General features: G+C 42.6%; 1 protein-coding gene across 1 annotated transcript in view; it reads left to right on the plus strand.

Annotated features, from left to right (window-relative positions):
- Nucleotides 1-20,300, plus strand: part of LOC104169304 (acetyl-CoA carboxylase-like) — a gene marked incomplete at its 3' end in the record, with an annotated part of 108,749 nt that overhangs the window by 678 nt on the left and 87,771 nt on the right. The window contains 19 exon segments of the mRNA XM_009710200.1: nucleotides 251-332; nucleotides 1,512-1,610; nucleotides 2,212-2,318; nucleotides 3,076-3,186; nucleotides 3,693-3,902; nucleotides 4,443-4,613; nucleotides 6,959-7,120; nucleotides 7,422-7,585; nucleotides 8,414-8,564; nucleotides 9,092-9,195; nucleotides 10,121-10,202; nucleotides 11,397-11,542; nucleotides 12,555-12,705; nucleotides 14,036-14,179; nucleotides 15,061-15,207; nucleotides 15,738-15,926; nucleotides 16,518-16,618; nucleotides 17,198-17,286; nucleotides 18,648-18,772. Of these exon segments, the coding sequence (XP_009708502.1) occupies nucleotides 251-332; nucleotides 1,512-1,610; nucleotides 2,212-2,318; nucleotides 3,076-3,186; nucleotides 3,693-3,902; nucleotides 4,443-4,613; nucleotides 6,959-7,120; nucleotides 7,422-7,585; nucleotides 8,414-8,564; nucleotides 9,092-9,195; nucleotides 10,121-10,202; nucleotides 11,397-11,542; nucleotides 12,555-12,705; nucleotides 14,036-14,179; nucleotides 15,061-15,207; nucleotides 15,738-15,926; nucleotides 16,518-16,618; nucleotides 17,198-17,286; nucleotides 18,648-18,772 (2,535 nt within the window).

Consider the following 20,300-nt stretch of genomic DNA (forward strand, 5'->3'; position numbering starts at 1 on the left):
CTTCCGATCAAACCAATTCTGTGATTCAACAGCTTTCTGCGGTAGCCGACTTTGACTTGGCTACAAGATGCAAGACTCTAGCCCTTTGAACTAAGCATACCATGTAGTTCAGGAGGCTGGTCTGGCTTATCAATGTTATGAGGCTGTTTTCAATGGGGAAAAGAAAGACTTGAAGTATCTGCATGCTTTCTATTTCTGCTTACTTCCTTGTTTTACTAAAACAAAGAGTGAATTATGTTTTCTTCCACAGGCTGTGTGGGCTGGTTGGGGCCATGCATCTGAGAACCCTAAACTACCAGAACTTCTCCACAAAAATGGGATTGCTTTCATGGGTGAGGATATATGCTTCTGATCTAATGTCTAGTCCTTATTTTAAGATGGGTAGGTTTAGTGAGATAGAAAATCCTGAGTCTAAAAGAGAGCCATGAGGTATGGCTTACAAGTGCAAGATTGATGATGTGTTCTTTACAGTAGTCAAAGCAACAGACTACGCTGTCTAACAGTGTAGTCTGTTGCCAATCATTGAGGCTAATGAAACTAGATAAGGTTTGGACATATGCTGGGAAATAGTTCTTGTGTGGGAGAAGTGGCAAGTTTTCCAACAAATCCTTTGAATATTGTGAGATACAAAATCAGGACATCAGAATGTCGCTGTGATCATTTTGTAGTTTGGTTTTGTGGAAAAAGAGTTTTATGTGGACAGTACATGAAGTTTGTGATCTAGTTAGCAGTGTAGTTAACCAAGTGCTGGAGGTTTGATGCAGTAAGCCTCATAACCACATGGATCTGAACATTGGATAACGTTTTGGACATATGCAGTGTTTAAAACTAAAGATGGACTTGTGATAAAAGTCATGGACGGAACGTAGCCTGGGGATAGCTGTATCGTGTTCTGACTTTTAGCAGATCTTTTTATCTGTAGTGTGTTGAGCCATAGCCACATAAATACTTTGGACCTTTGAAGAGGAGTGGATTTGAAAGCTGGATTTTAATTCCAGGTTAAATCTCTTACCAATCATACACTACAGTCCCATGCAAGCCACATTTCAAGTAAAATGAGGGCACTGAATTATTATTCTGGTAGTATGTGATATGCGCACCTAATACCGGTTACTAGTGCGTGCCATCCCCTTGTGTGCAGGCCCAGCCTGAGGACTCATGGACGGAGAGTGGTGCTTGCAAGCGGAGTGTGCCAAGACTTCTTTAACACGATGGGTGCTTAACAAGCTGTTGTGATGTGTCTGCGGTTGCATTGCTGTAGTTTTAGTTGCTTTTTCCTCCTTGATCAAAAGTACTCTAGTCTGTTTGCTTTTAGTTTCCTGGCTGATACAGCTAATGCTTTCTGTTTAGGTTCAGAAATGTTGATTGATGCCAGTTCAGATGTGGCATGCAGCAACCTTGCTAAGGTGTCTATTTATCCCTCTTACGTGGAACCTAAATTAGACTTCTGGGCATTTCCCTAATGTCTGATATCTTGTGTCTCTTTCTTGCATTGTTTTTGCTCTTTGCAGGTCCTCCGAGCCAAGCAATGTGGGCCTTAGGAGATAAAATTGCTTCTTCAATAGTGGCTCAGACTGCCGGCATTCCAACTCTTCCTTGGAGTGGCAGTGGTAAGACGGAAATTGCCTTGTGTTTATCAAGATCGTTCTAATATTTTTTTTTTTTCCCCCTGCAACACGGCTAATCTTTTGGAAGTGTTTGTGCACAAAAAAGTGTTGCAAGAGATGTTCCATCTGTTTAGGTTTTCAAATTTGTGTTATCTGAGGCTTAGACATAATGACTACATTATATATGGATATGCTGGGCAAAATTTACATGTTGTGTAGTGTGCTGTTAGTCTAACAGTACAGCTGTAGTATCTGGTATTTCTGCAGTCTCTACTTTTCTAGCATATAGCTTGTAGTTTCGGAGCATGCAGCCAATACTCTGCTTCCATGGAAGCTCTGTGCGGTTTCAAAAGACACTAAATAACAACCTCTTTCTCAGAATTGCACAAGATAAGTGAAGGAGGATATAACTTGTTGGATGAAAACATCTGCTCCCCAGAAAACAGAAATGTCTGTTTACATTCTGCATTCTCTTTTTTTTAAATGCTCCCAGACTAGTTCCGTGTGAAACTATGACTGCTGTTTGTTTCACCAATGTCTGATGTGTGTGTTCTCACTGAGACTTGCAGCAGAATGAGCTAAGACGATAATGCTTGTATTTCAGGTCTTCGAGTGGACTGGCAGGAAAATGATCTTCAGAAGCGTATCTTGAATGTTCCTCAGGAACTATATGAAAAAGGCTATGTGAAAGACGCAGATGATGGACTGCGGGTAGGTGGCTAGTATTTTGGAGGTATTTGAGGTTTTGCTGCATGCATGCCTGGAGAGAGCTAGGGGTTTAATTTATTTTTAATGGGAGTACAAACTAGAACTAGACTGTCAGCCTCACAGAACTGAGTCTTGGATATTGGAAAGTGATCTTTCACATATCATCTTTGGGCCCAGCCTGCAGAATTAGGTGAGAATTAGGAGAAAGAGACAAAAGATGGGACCAAAGTTGTATTTCATTAAGGGCTTTCTTCTGGTTTTTGTTTAATGGAGGAAGAAGGTGTTTTTAGTAAAGGCTCATGACCTCACACTTGATTTCATCTTTTGTTAAGTTTCTGTTTGAGGGACATTTCTAGAATAAGAAATATTCCTGGCACAATAAAGGATTTGGGAGTTTTCCTTTGTGAAGAGAGGGGCTGGAGTATATGATTTTTCATGTTACTCAGCTTAATGATTTTCTGTATTATACAAAAGCTTTTCTGTGAGTTTGTAAATTTAATTGCATGAAGCACTGACAGAAGATTTTTGTGATGACTTTGAAAGGCTAGAATTCTCTGTAGTCACAAAATCACTGCTGATTTTTCCAACTACAGGCACCCTCTCAAACTGCAATATTTGGTTTCTATCCACTTCATGTCTTGGTTGCTAAATAGTCAAACATGGAAGCTTGTACACAAATCAGCAGGGGAATAATGATCTTTTCAACTTGATTCTGCTACCTTTTTGTACTTACCCATGTTTTTCTGCCCATCTTGATCAGGCTGCTGAGGAGGTTGGCTACCCTGTCATGATCAAGGCTTCTGAAGGAGGAGGAGGAAAAGGAATTAGGAAAGTTAACAATGCAGATGACTTCCCCAACTTATTTAGACAGGTAACTTTTCTCATTGATTTGTGCTGTCTTATTCTAAATGTTCAGGTTGGGTGATTCTGAGACCACTTTATGGGAAATGTTAAAGAACTGAAAAAGACTGCATTATGTATTAGCGCCTGTTTAGCTACTTTGAATCATGAGTTCATGCTTTCTTTGCTCTGTATGTTGGCAGGATTTCGGTATATCTGCATATCCAATGCAGTTGTCAAATGCCCAAACATCATAGGAGATGCTGAGTAAATCCAAGTAATGGAGTGCATCTGCAATGTGACTCAAAAATGTTAAGGGACACGAGCCTTCTTTAGTTTATGGGTTTTTAGGAAAGCTGAGAGGAATGGAAATGGCACTGTAATTATATACAAGCGAACACGGGATATTTTCAGCCTTAAGTGGCCCAGTGAAAATATTACTGATGTTCCTTGCTTAAATTACTTGGGATGATTGTGACTGAGACAGGTATTTACAAAAAAAATGGTGTGCCTATTTATATGCTGTCTCTGCTGTAGGTGCAAACTGAAGTCCCAGGCTCTCCAATCTTTGTAATGAGATTAGCCAAACAGTCCCGCCACTTGGAGGTGCAGATCCTGGCAGATCAATATGGCAATGCCATCTCTCTCTTTGGCCGGGATTGCTCCGTGCAACGCAGACACCAGAAGATTATCGAGGAAGCACCTGCTTCTATTGCGACTTCAGTGGTGTTTGAGCACATGGAACAGGTGAGAGTGGCTCTGCAATTTTGCTTTTCCTTGTGAGACTCCAGAAACGGGCAGGACTTTTTTTTTTGACATCGCCCAGAGTTTTGTCTTGTTGAATCTTTCAGAAGAGCAGAATAGATTTGTGTGTCTTAAACTGCTTGGTGTGGGCAACTACTCACATTTCCAAAACTGACTGAGTCCACCATGTCCTGACAAACACCCTTCAAAAATGCACGCACCCCGAAAATAGCAGGGAAGTGTGTTTGAAATATATATTGTCATATTGAAAGCAAGCTGCAGGAGTTGTATGAATTGTCTAATGCCAAGTATTATAAATATTTGCTTCAAACTCTACCTTCTGTAAATTGTAAATGAAATAATGTGGAAATCAAAACTCCTGTGATGCGTGGTTTTCTTTGAGCAATTCTTGGACCTATTACAAGCTTTTGGATGTTTCAGAATGCCAGTAAAAAAGCCTGGAGTGGGTGAGGTGGATGAACAGAACAGAGGTAACTGAGCACAGGGCCTGGAAATCAAATATTCTTTTTTCTTGTATGCTAGTGTGCGGTGAAGCTTGCCAAAATGGTGGGATATGTGAGTGCGGGCACTGTGGAATACCTGTACAGCCAGGATGGCAGTTTCTACTTTCTGGAGTTGAATCCCCGCCTGCAAGTGGAGCACCCCTGCACAGAGATGGTGGCTGATGTTAATCTGCCGGCAGCGCAGCTCCAGGTGAGTCAAGTGCCCAGGCCCGGTGCTCCTGGAGGCTTTCAGAAGTACTCAAGCTGCGGTGTCTTGAAGAGACCTGAGCATGAAAAACCTGTTCTGCTGAAACCTTAGTAAAATAGGGGAGCGGACTCTTGTCTGAGTCACAGCCAGGGTTCTGTGTTAAAGCTGGATCACATCCTGACATTATGCAGATGAGTAGACAGTGGAGAGAATATAAAGACAGTATTAGAGAGCTCTACTGAATATGGCCTATGTCCTCATATACAGACAGGTGATATACGACTCCCCCACATTTCCTCCTCGACGAAAATACCCAGTGACTCAAAGGCCCATTTTGGTACTTTCTCAGATTGGGATTTATCTTCTGTGGCTGGAGCAAACCTTCATTCAGTATTCTAAAATATGTATACATCCCTTCCGTTGTGAATGTTTCACTAAGTTATAACTCTACCATTTAACTCTTTTTGATTGGGAAAGCAAAGAGAGGTTATTTTCTAGTTTTTTCTCCTGGACTGCTCAGGTAGACCTTTAGTTAAAAGGAATGTGAAGGGAAGCAATAGAGGAATAAAACATAGAGGTAGGAAAACTGATTTAAGGAAAGGTTGTGTGTCAGAAAAGCCTGTCTCAACAAGCTTTAGCCGTGAGTAGTTCAACTTCAAGCTCTGAAATTATTTTGTGAAACAGGCTGGCTTCTGATGCTGGCAGTGCGATCTGAGGCTGTGCCAGCTTTGAGCTGTGGCAGTTTTGAGTAGTGCATCGCCCACTCTGCCTCCAAGGGACAAGAGCCTCTTCCCAGAGTTTTTAATGACAAAAGGAAGGAAAAAAGAACAGACAATTGGATTTTTCATCTTTCAGCAAGTTCAGCAGTTGTTTGAAGTTCAGGAAAGTGTCTTGGGTCTTTTTAATCTTTATGAGCAGTTCCTGACTTCCAGAACAATTGTTTCCACCTCTCTAAGGCTCTCGATCGTCACAGATACTTCCTCCTCCAGGCTGAAGTCCCTACACTTTAGCCTTTCTACAAAACAGGATTTGTGCCTAATAATTACTTGATCTTGAATACATGTGGCAAAGTGAGCAAGAATTTGTCTTAGTTTATTGCTTTTTCTAGGGGAAGTCATGACAGTGGATGACAGTTATGGCTTACATGAGCAAGCAGGCTTTTTGTTGTTCTGATCCCCAGAGTAATGAGGGGATCCTTCACAGATCCAGTAGAAAGCATTTGTTGCATACACTGTGGATCATCTGTCCCTTGTGCATCCCCACCAAACTCCCTGTGTGCTGCCATGCCTTCTCCCTCTTCTCACCCCCTGTCTTTTCCACCAGTGGATGAATGCCACAGTCCTCTTCCCCTCTCTGTCGTACACCACATATGGGGATTTAGGTGCTTCTCTACTGCCATTTTCTCAGCTCTCCCATTCTTACCCTCTTGCTTGCTTTCTACTTTCTTACTTCTCCCTGCTGTTTGCATTTTGAAGTTTGTTGCATAGATGGCAGAGAAAGCAAACGGTTGAACTGTAATGTCTCGCAGGCGGCTCAGGATCATCATTTTGTCAGGAGGCTTTTTGGCTTTGGCCTGAGCCTTCTCGCAGCCAGTGATTCCAGTAGCTCTGTGTCTGTATTTGCCAGGCTTTGAGAGTTTTGTAACTGGTCAGATGCTTTCCTCGTTGTTTTGACCCTGTTCTTCATATTGCTGATGCTAGATACAATTTCATACAATGGCGCATTGATATTGTGACCAGTTTGGTCTTTTGTCTGTTGGTGCCTGGCTAACAGCTGAAATAAATGGTTAAACTAAAGCTCAGCCTTTCTGAACTGCAGCTGTAAAAAAAAAAAAAAAAATCCCAGCTAATGTGGGAGGTTACACCATAAGGACACGGTCAGCAGCCAGTTCTGCAGGTTACTCTCTCTATAGTTTATAGTCGCAAAATTCCACAGTTTCCTATAACCAGTCAGGGACCTTCTGTCTCACTGGGACCTTGGACCTTAATATGTTTTTAACAGGCCTAATGTGTGCCCATCTCAGCTGACCTGGCACTGCCCAGCTTTCTGTGGAGCTTTTTAATCAGTCAGTGGAAAATACTGGCTTAAGGGCTTAAGGTGGCTGTGACACTGAGCTCAGCTGTCCTGAGAAATATGAATGTTCCAAGACATGTCAATGGAGAAGGCTCACATCAGAAAATAGGCACGCATATTTTCTATGCTAGAACTGCAGCATCAGCTTCTGCAGAGAATTGGTGGATTTAATTCTTCAAGGAACAGATGCTCTCTGTGAGGAGAGAAACTTACTTAGTGGTGGTTTCTTTTATTATTTTATTGTTTTCATTGTTATTACTACTATTTTTCCTTAGATTGCCATGGGGATTCCCCTGCACAGGATCAAGGATATCCGAGTGATGTATGGTGTTTCTCCATGGGGAGATGCATCTATTGATTTTGAGAATTCAGCCCATGTCCCCTGTCCGCGCGGCCACGTCATCGCTGCACGTATCACCAGTGAGAATCCTGATGAGGTGAGTGTTTTAAATTCTATAGTTACTGATCACACTCTGATAATGGTAGGCTTTACACCTAGGTTCAATCCCTGCTACTGATCTGGAAAATTTTGGCAGCAAATTTAAAAGATTCTTCCCTTACCTCACTTTGCTGACGGTTCTTTAGACTCTGGTTAGACACAGCCTGAACTTACTTGTGTATATACCATGTTGCAGCACAAAGAGGTACTCTAGCCTTCAGAACTCTTAATTACTTCCCTAATTCTGCATTATTTACTTTTTCTTTAGGATGTATAGCAATGTCTGTCTGTCTTTACAGGGATTTAAGCCCAGTTCTGGTACAGTTCAGGAACTGAATTTCCGCAGCAATAAGAATGTCTGGGGCTATTTCAGTGTTGCTGCTGCAGGAGGGCTTCATGAATTTGCTGATTCTCAATTTGGTCACTGCTTCTCTTGGGGAGAAAATCGTGAAGAAGCCATCTCGTAAGTAGTCAGAAAAGTGGTAGAACCTTGGAAATCGCTTGTTTTTATCCTCTTGGATCCAAAGTGCAATGGAAAAACAAGACTCTCTACTTCTAGGAGTTTTAAGAGAAGTTTCCCTCTCTTTACCTTGTTTTCCGTATCATGGTCAGGCTTTTTATCCTGTCTTGCTTTGCAGTTCCACACTATTGCACCTACATTTCCACACTTTTTGTTTACTTCTCTTTTTTTTTTTTTTCCTTTCTGTTTCATTCCTGCCTGGTATACCTTCTGCTGGGGTATGATACAGCTACCATTGTGTTGAAGTCCCTCTTTGAAAGCATTCAGGTGGAAGGCTTCTAACAGGAAAAAATGTTGATAACTTGTTATGCCAATGCCTTATAATGCTTTATAAACCATTGAGTGTCCTTATGTGGCATGGAACCTTAAAGCCTCCGGTCATAAGACAGGACTGTCTGACCTGTTATCCGTGCTGTTTTTCATCCAGAGCCTTTCCTCTGTTCCATTCTGGGTGGGATGGAGACCACGTCTGTCTCTTATGTACATTTCTGACATGTGGTAGGTGCCTGGATGATGATAACAGTGGGAACTCCTGATCTCATAGCCGATGGTGCCTGAGCTGCTCTTGTTCACGCCAGCAGCAGAATGAAGGAAATCAATATTCTCTCATGCCCAAGCATGTCATACAGGATCTTGCTCCAGTGCACGTGCTCTTCTGCTATTACCTTCAGACTGTTTTTTCCCAACAGCTCATGGGGAACTAACTTGAGTTACCAGCTCACACGTTACCGTTAGTGTGGGATAGATAACAGGGATTCTTTTCTCTTTCAGAAACATGGTAGTGGCCTTGAAGGAGCTGTCCATCCGAGGGGATTTCCGAACCACTGTTGAGTACTTGATTAAACTGTTGGAAACAGAAAGCTTCCAGCAGAACCGCATTGACACTGGCTGGTTGGATCGGCTTATTGCTGAGAAAGTTCAGGTGCAACTGGTTGCTTTACAGGACTATGAATTGGAGTGAGAGGGGAAGGGGGTGGGGGGCAAGCTTGGTGCATGCTGGTTGCAAGAGGGCAAGGATTGAGGAGTGATTAATTTCCACTTACCACTTTATGAAGAAATATTTTCACTGGCTTTAATTGTTATTTATATCAAAATCCCGTGTCATCCCTGTCACAGAAAGGTGACCTTAAAGTTGGCCAGAAAAACATCTTGGTGTACGTGTGAATTAAGGCTAGTATTTTGGTTTGCAGTTTGGGACAGATGATAGTGGAAATGTAGGTGGAACCTCGGAATTTGATCCAGGAAGATAAAAGTATGGTTTTCTTTTAAGGAGTTACAGAGGTAATTGCTTTTATATAGTGTTTGCATGCATGCTACACTAACTTGATTTTAAAGAGAGGTAGGCCATGAGCCAGAAATAGAGGTGAGAGTCTTGATTCTTCAGGTGGGTGTCCAGAGTGGACTGAAGCTAAAGGAGATGTAACTCTGTTGTGTACCCTTTCTTTCTAGGCTGAAAGGCCTGATACCATGCTGGGAGTGGTGTGTGGAGCTCTGCATGTGGCTGATGTGAGCTTCCGAAACAGTGTCTCAAACTTCCTCCACTCTCTAGAAAGGTAAAATTGCAAACTGATGTGGTGATGCTGGTACAATATATCAGCATTATAGCTGATAAGCAGATAGTAATTAGTTTTGATTTACAAGTTTTGTTCAAGTACAGTACAGTCCAGAAATGCACGGAGCTTGTTACCTGCTAACTGTTCTCTGGCCTCAGGAAGCTGTTTTATCTGCTGACCTAAGAAAACTGGCAGATGTCTCTGCATCTCCCCAAGATATCCCCTGCTGTTTGCACAGCTTGTTTTGGTTTCTGGCGGTTTTGGCAGAAGCTCCAAGAAGTGGCTCAGAAATGGGGAGTTCGTTCTCTGTGTGCTGCTAGGGCAACATTAGGGAGTCTTGAATCACCAGATACTGTCTTCCTCCTGTTTTGAGGATTGATTTCATCTTTCCAGATTTGACATAATTTTCCAAATCGAATGTTTCCCACTCATACTTGGAAAACTCTCTCTGCTGCTGCTGGCTTTAAAGTAGAGCAGGCACTGTAGGGAAACTAGTCGTAACACTCCGTTAGGCTAAACCTGGTGTGATCCAGGCAGGTCTGCTCTTAGAGTTCTTCCCCTCAGTGTCCTGTTGGTGGGTCCATACAGAAACAGCTACAGGGGGAAAAGCTGCTTTATCCCTATGTGAAGTCATGCTATGTGTTCTGTGATTCAGGCTGAGATGTTCCTTTTGCAGATCCTTCTCTAAGGCAAAAGTGGGTGAATGGAAAGGAGAGTAAAGCTGGTCTGTGTGGCTGGAGAGAGATGCGCTGGCTTTGTCAAACTGATACGTGTCGCTCCTAAGAAGAGACAGTTTAAAAGCCTGCTCCCATCTCTCTGCTAGTGTTTTCCAAGCTCTTGCATGCATCTTTGAAACTGCTTAGGCTCCTGATAGCTATTTGGTGGCTTCTGGAAGGCGAGTTTTGTTTTGTACTTCTCTTTCAAGGGGCCAAGTCCTGCCTGCTCATACTCTGCTAAACACCGTGGATGTGGAACTCATCTACGAAGGACGGAAGTATGTGCTGAAGGTACGATGCACAGTGTGGAAACCCATCCTCTTGCCACTCTTAGTTGGAAATGTCTGTTTGTATGCTGCTGCTGCTTAATCTTTGTAATACGTGTAATTATTTGAATTAAGTCTGTGCAGAGTTTGTTTTCTCTGCTTTAGTGGGGTTAAGAAATCATTATAATCTCCCTTATGGTAATACACCATCACGTCTTTCCATTGCAATATCTCTGGGTATTCGTGTAAACATTTTTAACCTTTTGGGGTCAAGAAATGCTTTGCATAGGGTGAAAAATACTTTGTTATAGGCAAAAACTACTGCCTGTTGGTTGGCCAAAACTTTCAATTGATATTTCTCAATATGTAGGTCTACTCTGTTGAGTATTTGAACCCAGTTTCATCAGCATGTCAGAATTTGTAGCAATTTTTCCCTTTAGTGTTGCTTTTTCTTTACTGTGTGCAGAAAACAATGTTAGAAATACTGTTTAAAGATTGCGAAACCAAGCATACAGAGGTTAGGAAATACTAGACTTAAGATTGTCTGGGGCAAATTTAGTCTGGTGAAGTTTTTAATGAAATGACTATATACCGCTTTTTACAGCTATAAGTATTTTGCACCCCTGTACCTCTGTGATTTTTATCTTGGCACCCCTTTGATGAGAAATAGAGAGGCACAGAGCAGCAGCTGAAGTATGCTTTAAGTGATTTACCCAGCCTCGAATGGGAACTCTGTAGCAGAGACTGTGATAGGATCCCCTTTTCAGGGAGAGCTTTAGCTGCTTTCCCTGTGAGACCATCTCTCTCTCTCTCTCTCTCTCTCTCTCCCTCCCCCCCCCTTTTTTTTTTCTTTCCAAATTGTCTCATTCATTATGCAGTTTTAGTACATGACTGTGACTTGTATGTAGATCAGGGTGAAGAAATGGTATATGGTTGCGTAATCAAACCTGTACAATTAATGTGTAAGTGTGAGAGGATTAAATCAAGATTCATGGACAGCACTAGTTCTGCCATCTCTTGACTGCTAAGTGCTTGGCTTTGTGATCCCAAATTTTTTTACATTGTTTTTTCCATCTAACACGAGAACAAATGGCTCTGTTCCCTTTCCTTAGTTCCCACTGTTGCAGTGCTTGGAAAAACTGTGTATGTTGTGGCAACCAAGACACTGTCAGTGCTGTGTTTATTTCATGTGATACGTACCATTCTCATGGATCTGCAGGTGACCCGACAGTCTCCCAATTCCTATGTGGTCATCATGAACAGCTCGTGTGTGGAAGTTGATGTGCACCGACTGAGTGATGGAGGACTGCTCCTGTCTTACGATGGCAGCAGCTATACTACCTACATGAAAGAAGAAGTGGACAGGTAGTAACCTGCAAAGATTAATGTTTGGCATTTACATACAAGTCAAAATTAGGTGTATTTGTAACTTTATGCTTTGCAAAGATCAGCTGGGAATGGAATCCGCTCCTACGAAGAGGTTACTAGGTGTATTATGGATGAGCTTAAAGGGAAAAGTTGCCTTCATCTGAAGAACAGATCTTGGCTGCTGTTCGAAGAAAGACCTGAACGTGTACCCATGTGGTGTCCATATTCTTCTGCTGGTTCTTTAAAAATGCCCCTTTGGATTATAAAACAAACAAAAAACCCCAGAACATGAAAATCTTTAAAATCCTTGAAACTCCACAGCTGCCTTAGAAATAGGTACAAGATTTACCATTTCAGTGCATTTCCTCAGAATTCCCTGCAGGGATCATAGCCATGAGGTCAGTGAATCTCCAGCTTTTGGAATGGGAGCCACTGTCCCCTCTGATGGTTTCTTTTCTGTGATAAATGTAACAAATCTGGTCAGGAGTACAGAGAGTTTGGGTAACTTTCTGGGTTGGAAAATGCTGTAAAATCTCAACCTCTCGATCTGCTACATGGGTGCATCGTGCTCTTTTCAGCTTTACCCTGTATACAAGAGGATTTTTCCATGAAGTGGGCAGTTTGGTGGATGTGTTGTGTGTTATGTATGGCAAGAGTAATCTCCACTAACATCAGTTTTTGTTTATATGAAATCTTGACCTTCATTGTTTCCAGTCCTGACAGTGAGTGATGCCAGCTGGTAGAGAACAAGCACAAAAGTAACATACATACAACCTTGCTAAGGGCTGTTCTATCTGGTTTCTGATCCCTGGCTTCCATAGTCCTGTTTTGATATGATTAATCTGAACTTTCATATGCAGGGCCGAACTGTTCAGCTCAGAAGAGCTGGTTGAGGTGTTTTTACTTAGTTTTGTTTTGAAGCAGAATAGAGAAAGAAAGAATGGCTTTTCCCCTTCCCATGCTTTCCATCGGAAATTCTGTTGCAGTGATTTGTCCCGTTCTTTCCTAGGTATCGCATCACTATAGGTAACAAGACCTGTGTGTTTGAAAAGGAGAATGACCCCTCCATTCTGCGCTCACCTTCGGCTGGGAAACTTATCCAGTATGTGGTGGAGGATGGGGGACACGTGTTTGCAGGCCAGTGCTTTGCAGAAATCGAGGTAAAAGAGTCTCAAAGAACTGATTTGGCTGCAGATGCTGAGTCTGTCCAGGCAAAAGCTGAGGGGAGGAAAAGTTGATTGCTTTGAAACTGGAAATTGAGTGCGAGGGATAACTCACAGTATTTCCTTCCCAAATTTTATCTGTGTTTTAACCTGGACTAATGCAGGAATCAGCAGTGAGAGTGATGGGATGGGGAAGAAATTAATTAACAGCTGAAATTTGAATGTTAATGACTGTATACCAAGTGATAAGCAAAATTTCTCAGCAGAGAGACTGTGGTTATCATCTTGCTGTGATACCAAGGGAGAGTGGGATCCATGTGTACTGGGTTTTCTAGCTGTGGAGAAGGCGGCCTTCTACTTGTAGACCACTACTTAGTACTAACACAGACTCAGAAGCAGAGTTATATGCCAGGATTAAGTAACAAATTAAGACATCTCTGATGACCTGATCATTTATCAAGTTGATCGGGTGAGTGTTGCTCCTCCCTTCTCCCTTTGAAGTTACTTGACTTAGAGAGGAGGAGGGTGAACAATTTCTGCATGACTGTGAGGAAAGCATGAGAGGTTGTGTAGGAGTGCATGGCTCAAAACAGATTTGAGGGAGGGGAGGGTGTGTGTTGACAGAGGGGCAATTAAACCAGTTGGGGACAATGTGTGGGAGAAAAATATCAAGCCAGAGATCCAGATATTTTATGTAAGTGCTTTTACGCTGCAACAGAGCCATGGCTAAGAGGGAACCACCTACTCAATTCCTGTGTTTCCAGTTGTGGTGTATGGTATAGCAAGGTAGAACTAGACTGTCTCCCTTCATATCCAGCCCTTCTGCTCCAAAGGCAAGAGCTTCCGTGGTTGATCTAAAGAAGCATCTGTGTTTGTGAAGAGCGATCTGAGACCTGTGACATCTAGAAAGTAATCCTAGTTCCCTTTGCTAAAAGTGAATGTGTTGCTGTAGCTTTTGAGGATGGTTCTCCCACTTCTAGCTTTTAGAGTGCAGCAGCTGCAGCAGCAAATTGCATCTGTGTTGTTCCTTGTGTTGAAAGTGGGACCTTCTTGGGTACCTGTTGGTCCAAGCAGTGTGGAGCAGGTGACGTTCCTGAGGATGGCTTCCTGCTGTGCTAATCTGTGGCCAGTTACTTTGTTCTACCATTCACTTTAGTGTCTGTTTGTTCCCAATGTGTGTGCTTTTAAGCCTTTGAGAAAGCCTGAATGCAAAAGGTGCTCCTGCAGGTCAGTGTGTCTGCAGTAGGACATTGGCTGCTGGCTCACAAAACTAGAACCATTTGGGGAATGTGGAAGCTGAGTGTGTAACCTGTTTTCTTTACTACAGGTGATGAAAATGGTGATGACACTAACAGCAGGAGAATCAGGCTGCATCCATTATGTCAAACGCCCAGGGGCAGTATTGGATCCAGGCTGTGTGATTGCCAAGCTCCAGCTGGATGATCCCAGAGAAGTTACAGGAAGCACAGATGTTTGTTGTGTTTTTAGTAGGGGAGTGATGTTGAGAGTGGTACGAGATGGTCCAGTGTACTGAACCAATTTCAGATTTGTGCATTGTACTGGGATTGTCACTTCACTATTTTTTGTCTCAGATGACTAGGACTCAGATTATTGTCTCTTTCTCTGAATCAGGTTAAGCTTACATACCATTCTTGTTCTCTTCTTACCTCAGTACTATTGTGGGTACATGGCTGTCTAGGATATTGGAGGGTGGCCAGATTTTTCTATCTACTTTATTCATATGCAAGTTTGTTTAACTAATTTTTATCATGTATTCTTCTTTAAGTGACCCTCTTTGGGAGGGTGGGAGTTGGTATCCTGACTCTGAGTGTCAGGCCCTGTGAAAGCAATTGTAGCAAATCTGGAAATACAAAAAAAGAGCCTAGGACATGGATCTTTTTTTAAGGTGAAAGGCAAAGAGATATATTCATTTAGGGATGGTAGGCTGGGATGTAGCTGATGGCGGTGGAAGAGAATCTGTTGTTCATTTAGCAATAGCTAGTTAAAGATTGTGGGATGTTGACATGCAGGGGTGGAAGGTGGTTGTCAACATCAAACTGTTGGCTTTTCCTGTGCTTTTCTTTGAGATTTTTGGTCATCTTGGATGTAAACAATGAGATCAACTGTAAAGTATTTGGGAGGGAGGCTGGAAGCTTATTTTGTGGGGGGTACACAACATAGAACTGTTGGAGATCCAGCTCATAACTTTTCTGTCCCTCGACCAAGTGCATTTTCCACTCTGGGAATTCCTGCAAGTTAAATCTGAACCTCCAGATGAAGGTAACTGGTTGTTACCAGCGTGGGTGATGCTGTACACCCATGGTGACACTGTGCCGTTCATTGTGTTTCCAGGCTGAACTGCACACGGGTACTTTGCCGCAGATCCAGAGCACGGCACTTCGAGGCGAGAAACTCCATCGCATCTTCCATTATGTCTTGGATAACCTGGTCAATGTGATGAATGGATACTGCCTGCCAGAGCCCTACTTCAGCAGCAAGGTACTGGTTACTTCTTGTTTCAAAGTGAGAGCACAAATACTCTTTCAGTTCAAGGTAAGGCTGGCCAGTTTGCATCTCACAGCCAAAGGATGAAGAGTCAGGACAGTACTACTTGGCAAGTGCCAGCTTGATTTGGTTTTCTTTCGTAGACTTCCTTATAGTCAGTCTCACCAGAGAGTAAGATGAGAGTGTCCCATCTGTGGCACCCAAACCATAAACAAAGAGAAGGAGTTGAGCTTGATCTTTATTGCTTCCACCTGCAGCCTTGTAGGTGGGAGCTGTGTGCATAGCCAGCTGTGGTAGAAGTCCTAGAGGGAGGAGGAAAGAAGGTGGATGAATCTGAGTCGGCTGTTGGTGTGAGGTAGCACAGCAGCTTTGCATCTGCCCCGGTTCTCTCTTTCAGTCCCTGGGCTAGCTGTGTGATAAAACAGTATTGAAGAAGACCACAGTAAAAAGCCTTTCCTTTTCTCCCTTCTTGCTGCTTATTCTTTTCTTCATGCTTGTCTTTAGACTGACTTGTGTCTCTCTAGGTGAAAGGCTGGGTTGAGAGACTAATGAAGACACTGAGGGATCCTTCTTTGCCTCTGCTGGAACTTCAGGACATCATGACCAGTGTTTCTGGACGGATCCCACCCAACGTAGAGAAGTCCATCAAGAAGGAGATGGCCCAATATGCCAGCAACATCACATCAGTCCTTTGCCAGTTTCCTAGCCAACAGGTGATCAACCACTCTTATATAGAGGAATAAAAATTGGTTTGTGTTGGGGCAGAGAGAAAGGTCCTTTAAATTGTCTGGAGGTTAGTTAGACCTGAAAGGTGCGTTTGAACCTGGGATCTTCATGATGAAGGATACTTATCTCTATCACCTGAGCTTAAAGGCTTGTCTGCTTTACCTGTGCTGAAGGATATGTGTTCCCTGCTCAGTATAGCTTTAAACAGGCAGTTTGGAAGCAGTTTAATCATATCAGTGGCCTTGTGGGCATTTATTTATTTGCTTTTTGCCTGGTACATATGCTGCAGCTCAATTTGTAGTGTCAGTGTAACCTTAAAAAAGAGTGATTGCAACTAAGGGAGGCCTGATCAGGTAATGAGATGTTGGAAGATGATTTCTCCAGTATATGATACTGTGCATTGATTTTTGTATCATTGTCAGGTCATTAACTTCCTTAGCAGTTTAAGGCTTTGGCCTTTGCTGGAGTCTGCTGGAGCTCTGGTCCAGTCTGTCTGGAAGTTCTCAGCTTCTCTACTGGTTGCTCGGCCAGATCGTCCCATCTGGGACTGGGACTGTCATGTGATTGCTCTTTTTCAGATTGCCAATATCTTGGATAGCCATGCAGCCACCTTGAACCGCAAATCAGAGCGTGAGGTCTTCTTCATGAACACTCAGAGCATAGTGCAGCTTGTACAGAGGTGAGCCATTTTCAGGGGTGCCTCTAATTCTTTTATTTTGTTTTTATTTTCTGCTCCTTGAAAGACTTGAGCCTGCTTGTCTGTCTTCAAATAGTTTTATTACATTCAGAGTCTAAGTCACTAGGAATAAGCCTGCATATTTCCCTCAGGGAGGTCAACAGTGAGGGGGCTGTGTGCATGGCTCCTGGCTGCCTGTGTGAAGCACACATAGAGATCTTCCTCTTTTTCCTTTTGCCATGTGAAAGAAACATTTAACTTCTGTCCTGACACTGATCACATCTTGGCCATTTCATCAAGCAGCTGGTGTGTGTTATACCTTTCAGTGTCTAGAGTTTTGAGTATTTTTAGAAGAAAAAGGACATTTTGATTCAAAACATGAGCCGTACTACCCCACAACAGTAATGGCAGGAGTTATGTATTCACGTAACAATTGGGGTTTTCAGAACTAGGTACGCTTCTTTCCATAAGCAAACAGGCCTATTCTGCCACTGGTGGTGAGTGTTACTCACTTGCAAGTCTTCAGAAGCAGGGCCGTGCCAGTCTCACTCAGTGCTGGGTTTGACTTAATTGCTTCTGCAGGTACCGGAGTGGTATTCGGGGTCACATGAAAGCAGTGGTGATGGATCTGCTCCGTCAGTATCTGAAGGTGGAGACTCAGTTTCAACATGGTGAGTCTCTAAGCACATCAAGGACTTGATTTCTGAAAGAACCATGTTTGATCCCAGAAGGTCCATGTGGACCCCCTTCAAGAAAGATTACTCTAACTGTATGGGGAGGCTAAGCTACACGGGTTTTCTTTTCAAGGTCTGCCAGTCAGATCCTGTTTTTTGTGGAGGAGCTTATGTCCAGTTTGAGTTTTTGTGGTAAGAATGCTCATAATGCTTATGAGAAGCAAATGACAAACCGCCCTGAAGCTGTCTGTTCTGCTGGTTTTCCACTGTTGGCATTATTCATCGTATTTTACATTTCATGTCATTGTACCACAGTTTGCATGTCATAATATGACTCTGCTCCTTTTCCATTTAAATCTTCAAAAGAATAGCTCCCATGTGAGTTTCTGATCCTCTAGGTGAGGCAGACTCTCTGAATTACAAGTTTCTTTGTGTTGCCATTTCCAGTCTGTTGTTGAGCTTGCTAAGGCTCAGCCAGTCTCTGTGATCTCTGCTTGTTCTAGATCAGAGTTGAAGCAGTTCTTCTTTGCGTTCCCTCACTGACTGTCAGCAGTGCCCCACCACTGGAGAGTTACCCCATTTGGGTATTCCACATGTAGAAGCTTCATATTAGAAGCTTGATTTTGATTGCCTGATTTCTGAGCATCTGCAGAAAAATTAGAATCAGAAAAACTGTTTAAATTCACATGCTATTTAGTTCTGTCTTAACTGTTTATTAAATTTGATAGTAAGAAAATCAGGTGCAGTTAAAAAAAAGGTCAATGAGTTATTTACACCTGCTGTAAAATACCAAGAAGCTGTTTGCTACTCATAAGAACAAACCTCAAACCTCAGCCTGAAACTGAGAATTGAAATAAATACATTGCACTGCTGTATCCAGGCACAAGATGGCAATGAAGCACTAGCTAATTTTGAGGCTCTAGCTCTTACAGGTAGTTCAGATTCTGCTCTACTTTTCTTTTGTCCTGCTCCATTACCTGCACCAGCCTAATGGTACTGCAGATTCATTTCCACTTCAATTTGCTGGTAGTAGAGGATGGTGCAAGTCTTTTTGCTGTTATTTTATTTTGGTTGTCATTTGAATGAAAGGCTGAGCTCACCATTCCTCTCTTTGTATTGCTCACAAAGGAGGTATTTGGTATTGGAACTGTTTTAATAACAGTAGGCTGTTTAAATTAAAGTTTGCAGTTGAGGGGGTGGTGGTGCAAGGATTGCTTCCTTCCCAGGATAAATTGTGTGGACCATGCAAAGTAGATTCTCAGAACATCTATGTAGAAAAATAAAGACACATCTAGTAACTTGTATTTCTTGACAACAGAGGTGTGGAGACTGGGAAAAATGTGCGTTTCTGATTGCAGGTCACTATGACAAGTGTGTCTTTACCCTTCGGGAAGAGAATAAAAGTGATATGAATGCTGTATTGAACTACATCTTCTCGCATGCTCAGGTCACCAAGAAGAACCTGCTTGTTACGATGCTCATTGTAAGTTGTCTATTGGTGCTCTAGAAATGTGCTGCTTCTTGTAGTTCTGTTAGATGCTTTGAAAGGTACTGAATTGACAGCTCTTATACTTAAATATGCAAGCTTTCTAGCTACAGAAGCAGTGGCAGCAGCGTGGAGTTTCTTCCTGTGTTCTTAGGGCATGTAAGCCATGCATTAGAGGAGACCCAGAACGTACTGTTTGGCTCAGTGTGCACCTTCTGGTTCATGACTGTCCTGCGTTGATTGCTTGTCAGAGTGCAATGAAGGCTAATTATGCAAGTGATTTGTGAGCATCTGTGGGGAGATAAGAATGCAGACTTAACTCTTATATTGGGAGGATGCTAGAGGCTAACTTTCAGACACTGGGCTGTGACTTTATACTTGGTTTAGTTTGCTACTTCATCTTCAGGGGTCTCAGAGAGTGCTGTCTTTATATAGCTTGTGGTACTCAAACTGGAGTTGCTTGGAAAGCAAAGCGATATGCTATCAGCACAAAAAGCAGATTTTTTTTGTGGTAATAATTCTGTAATAGCCACATTTTTATGGTCCTTTCTCCATTACTAATGAGGGTGACTTCCTGGTAGTGAATGGCATTAGCCAGCCCATATGGAGGCCCATGAAGGGTTTTGCATGCTCTTCCTTGGTGAACCGTAGTTTGGTCTTATAGGTTTGGCAGTGGCTCTCTTGGCTTCTTCCTGGTTATAGTCTCAGAAAGCCTTACCTCAGGCCTGCAGTGGTGCTTCTGGACCGGCTGTACCTGGGCTGCATGATGGAGTGTGACTGGGACGCAATATCTCAGCACAGAGCTGGTCACTCCACATCAGGCCTCTGACCCTTGGGATGGTGCGCGGCTGTCCGGGGGCTTGGAAAGGGATGGGGAATCTCCTGGGGTCAGAATTCCTCTTGGACAGACATAGATTCCACACTAGAAACACAACTGAATCTTCATGCCGGGACCTACCATCCCCTTCCCATGTTCTTCTGGCTTGTAACTCCATGAAAAAAATCTCAGCTTTCATTAACTTCAATCCCACTCTAATGGGTAAAACTCCCAGTAAATTACATTCCCAGGAAAAATAATTTAAAAACAACAATTAGGTCAGTATCTCTTTTCCTGTTTCCTAAAAAGCCTCAAAAAATCCTGTCCCACATAATGCTTTGAAGCAGAATAAATGCCTACCTTCTTCAAGGTGGGATGAATTTACCTACGACATGATTTTCGACAGGCTAGAGTTAGGAATCCTGCTTTTTAAGAGGCTAATTGCAATACTCTCTCTCCCTCCCCTCCCTTTTCTGTTTGTGGTTTTTTTTTTTTTTTTTCTTTTTCCCCCTCAGACATAATGTGGTCTGTTACTGCCAAAAATATGTCCAAAGTAGCCATCCACAAAATAACTCTCAAAAGCAGAAAAAGAGTCATAATTGTCCTAGGCTGAGGCTGGGTTTCTTAAATTCTAATTTGTAAGATATAAGGACCCTGGCATTCATTCTTTCTGGCTCTCTCTTTTTTTTTTTTTTTTTTTTTTTTTTT

This window comes from Cariama cristata, unplaced genomic scaffold (assembly GCF_000690535.1).
Source record: "Cariama cristata isolate BGI_N322 unplaced genomic scaffold, ASM69053v1 scaffold3851, whole genome shotgun sequence".
NCBI lineage: Eukaryota > Metazoa > Chordata > Aves > Cariamiformes > Cariamidae > Cariama > Cariama cristata.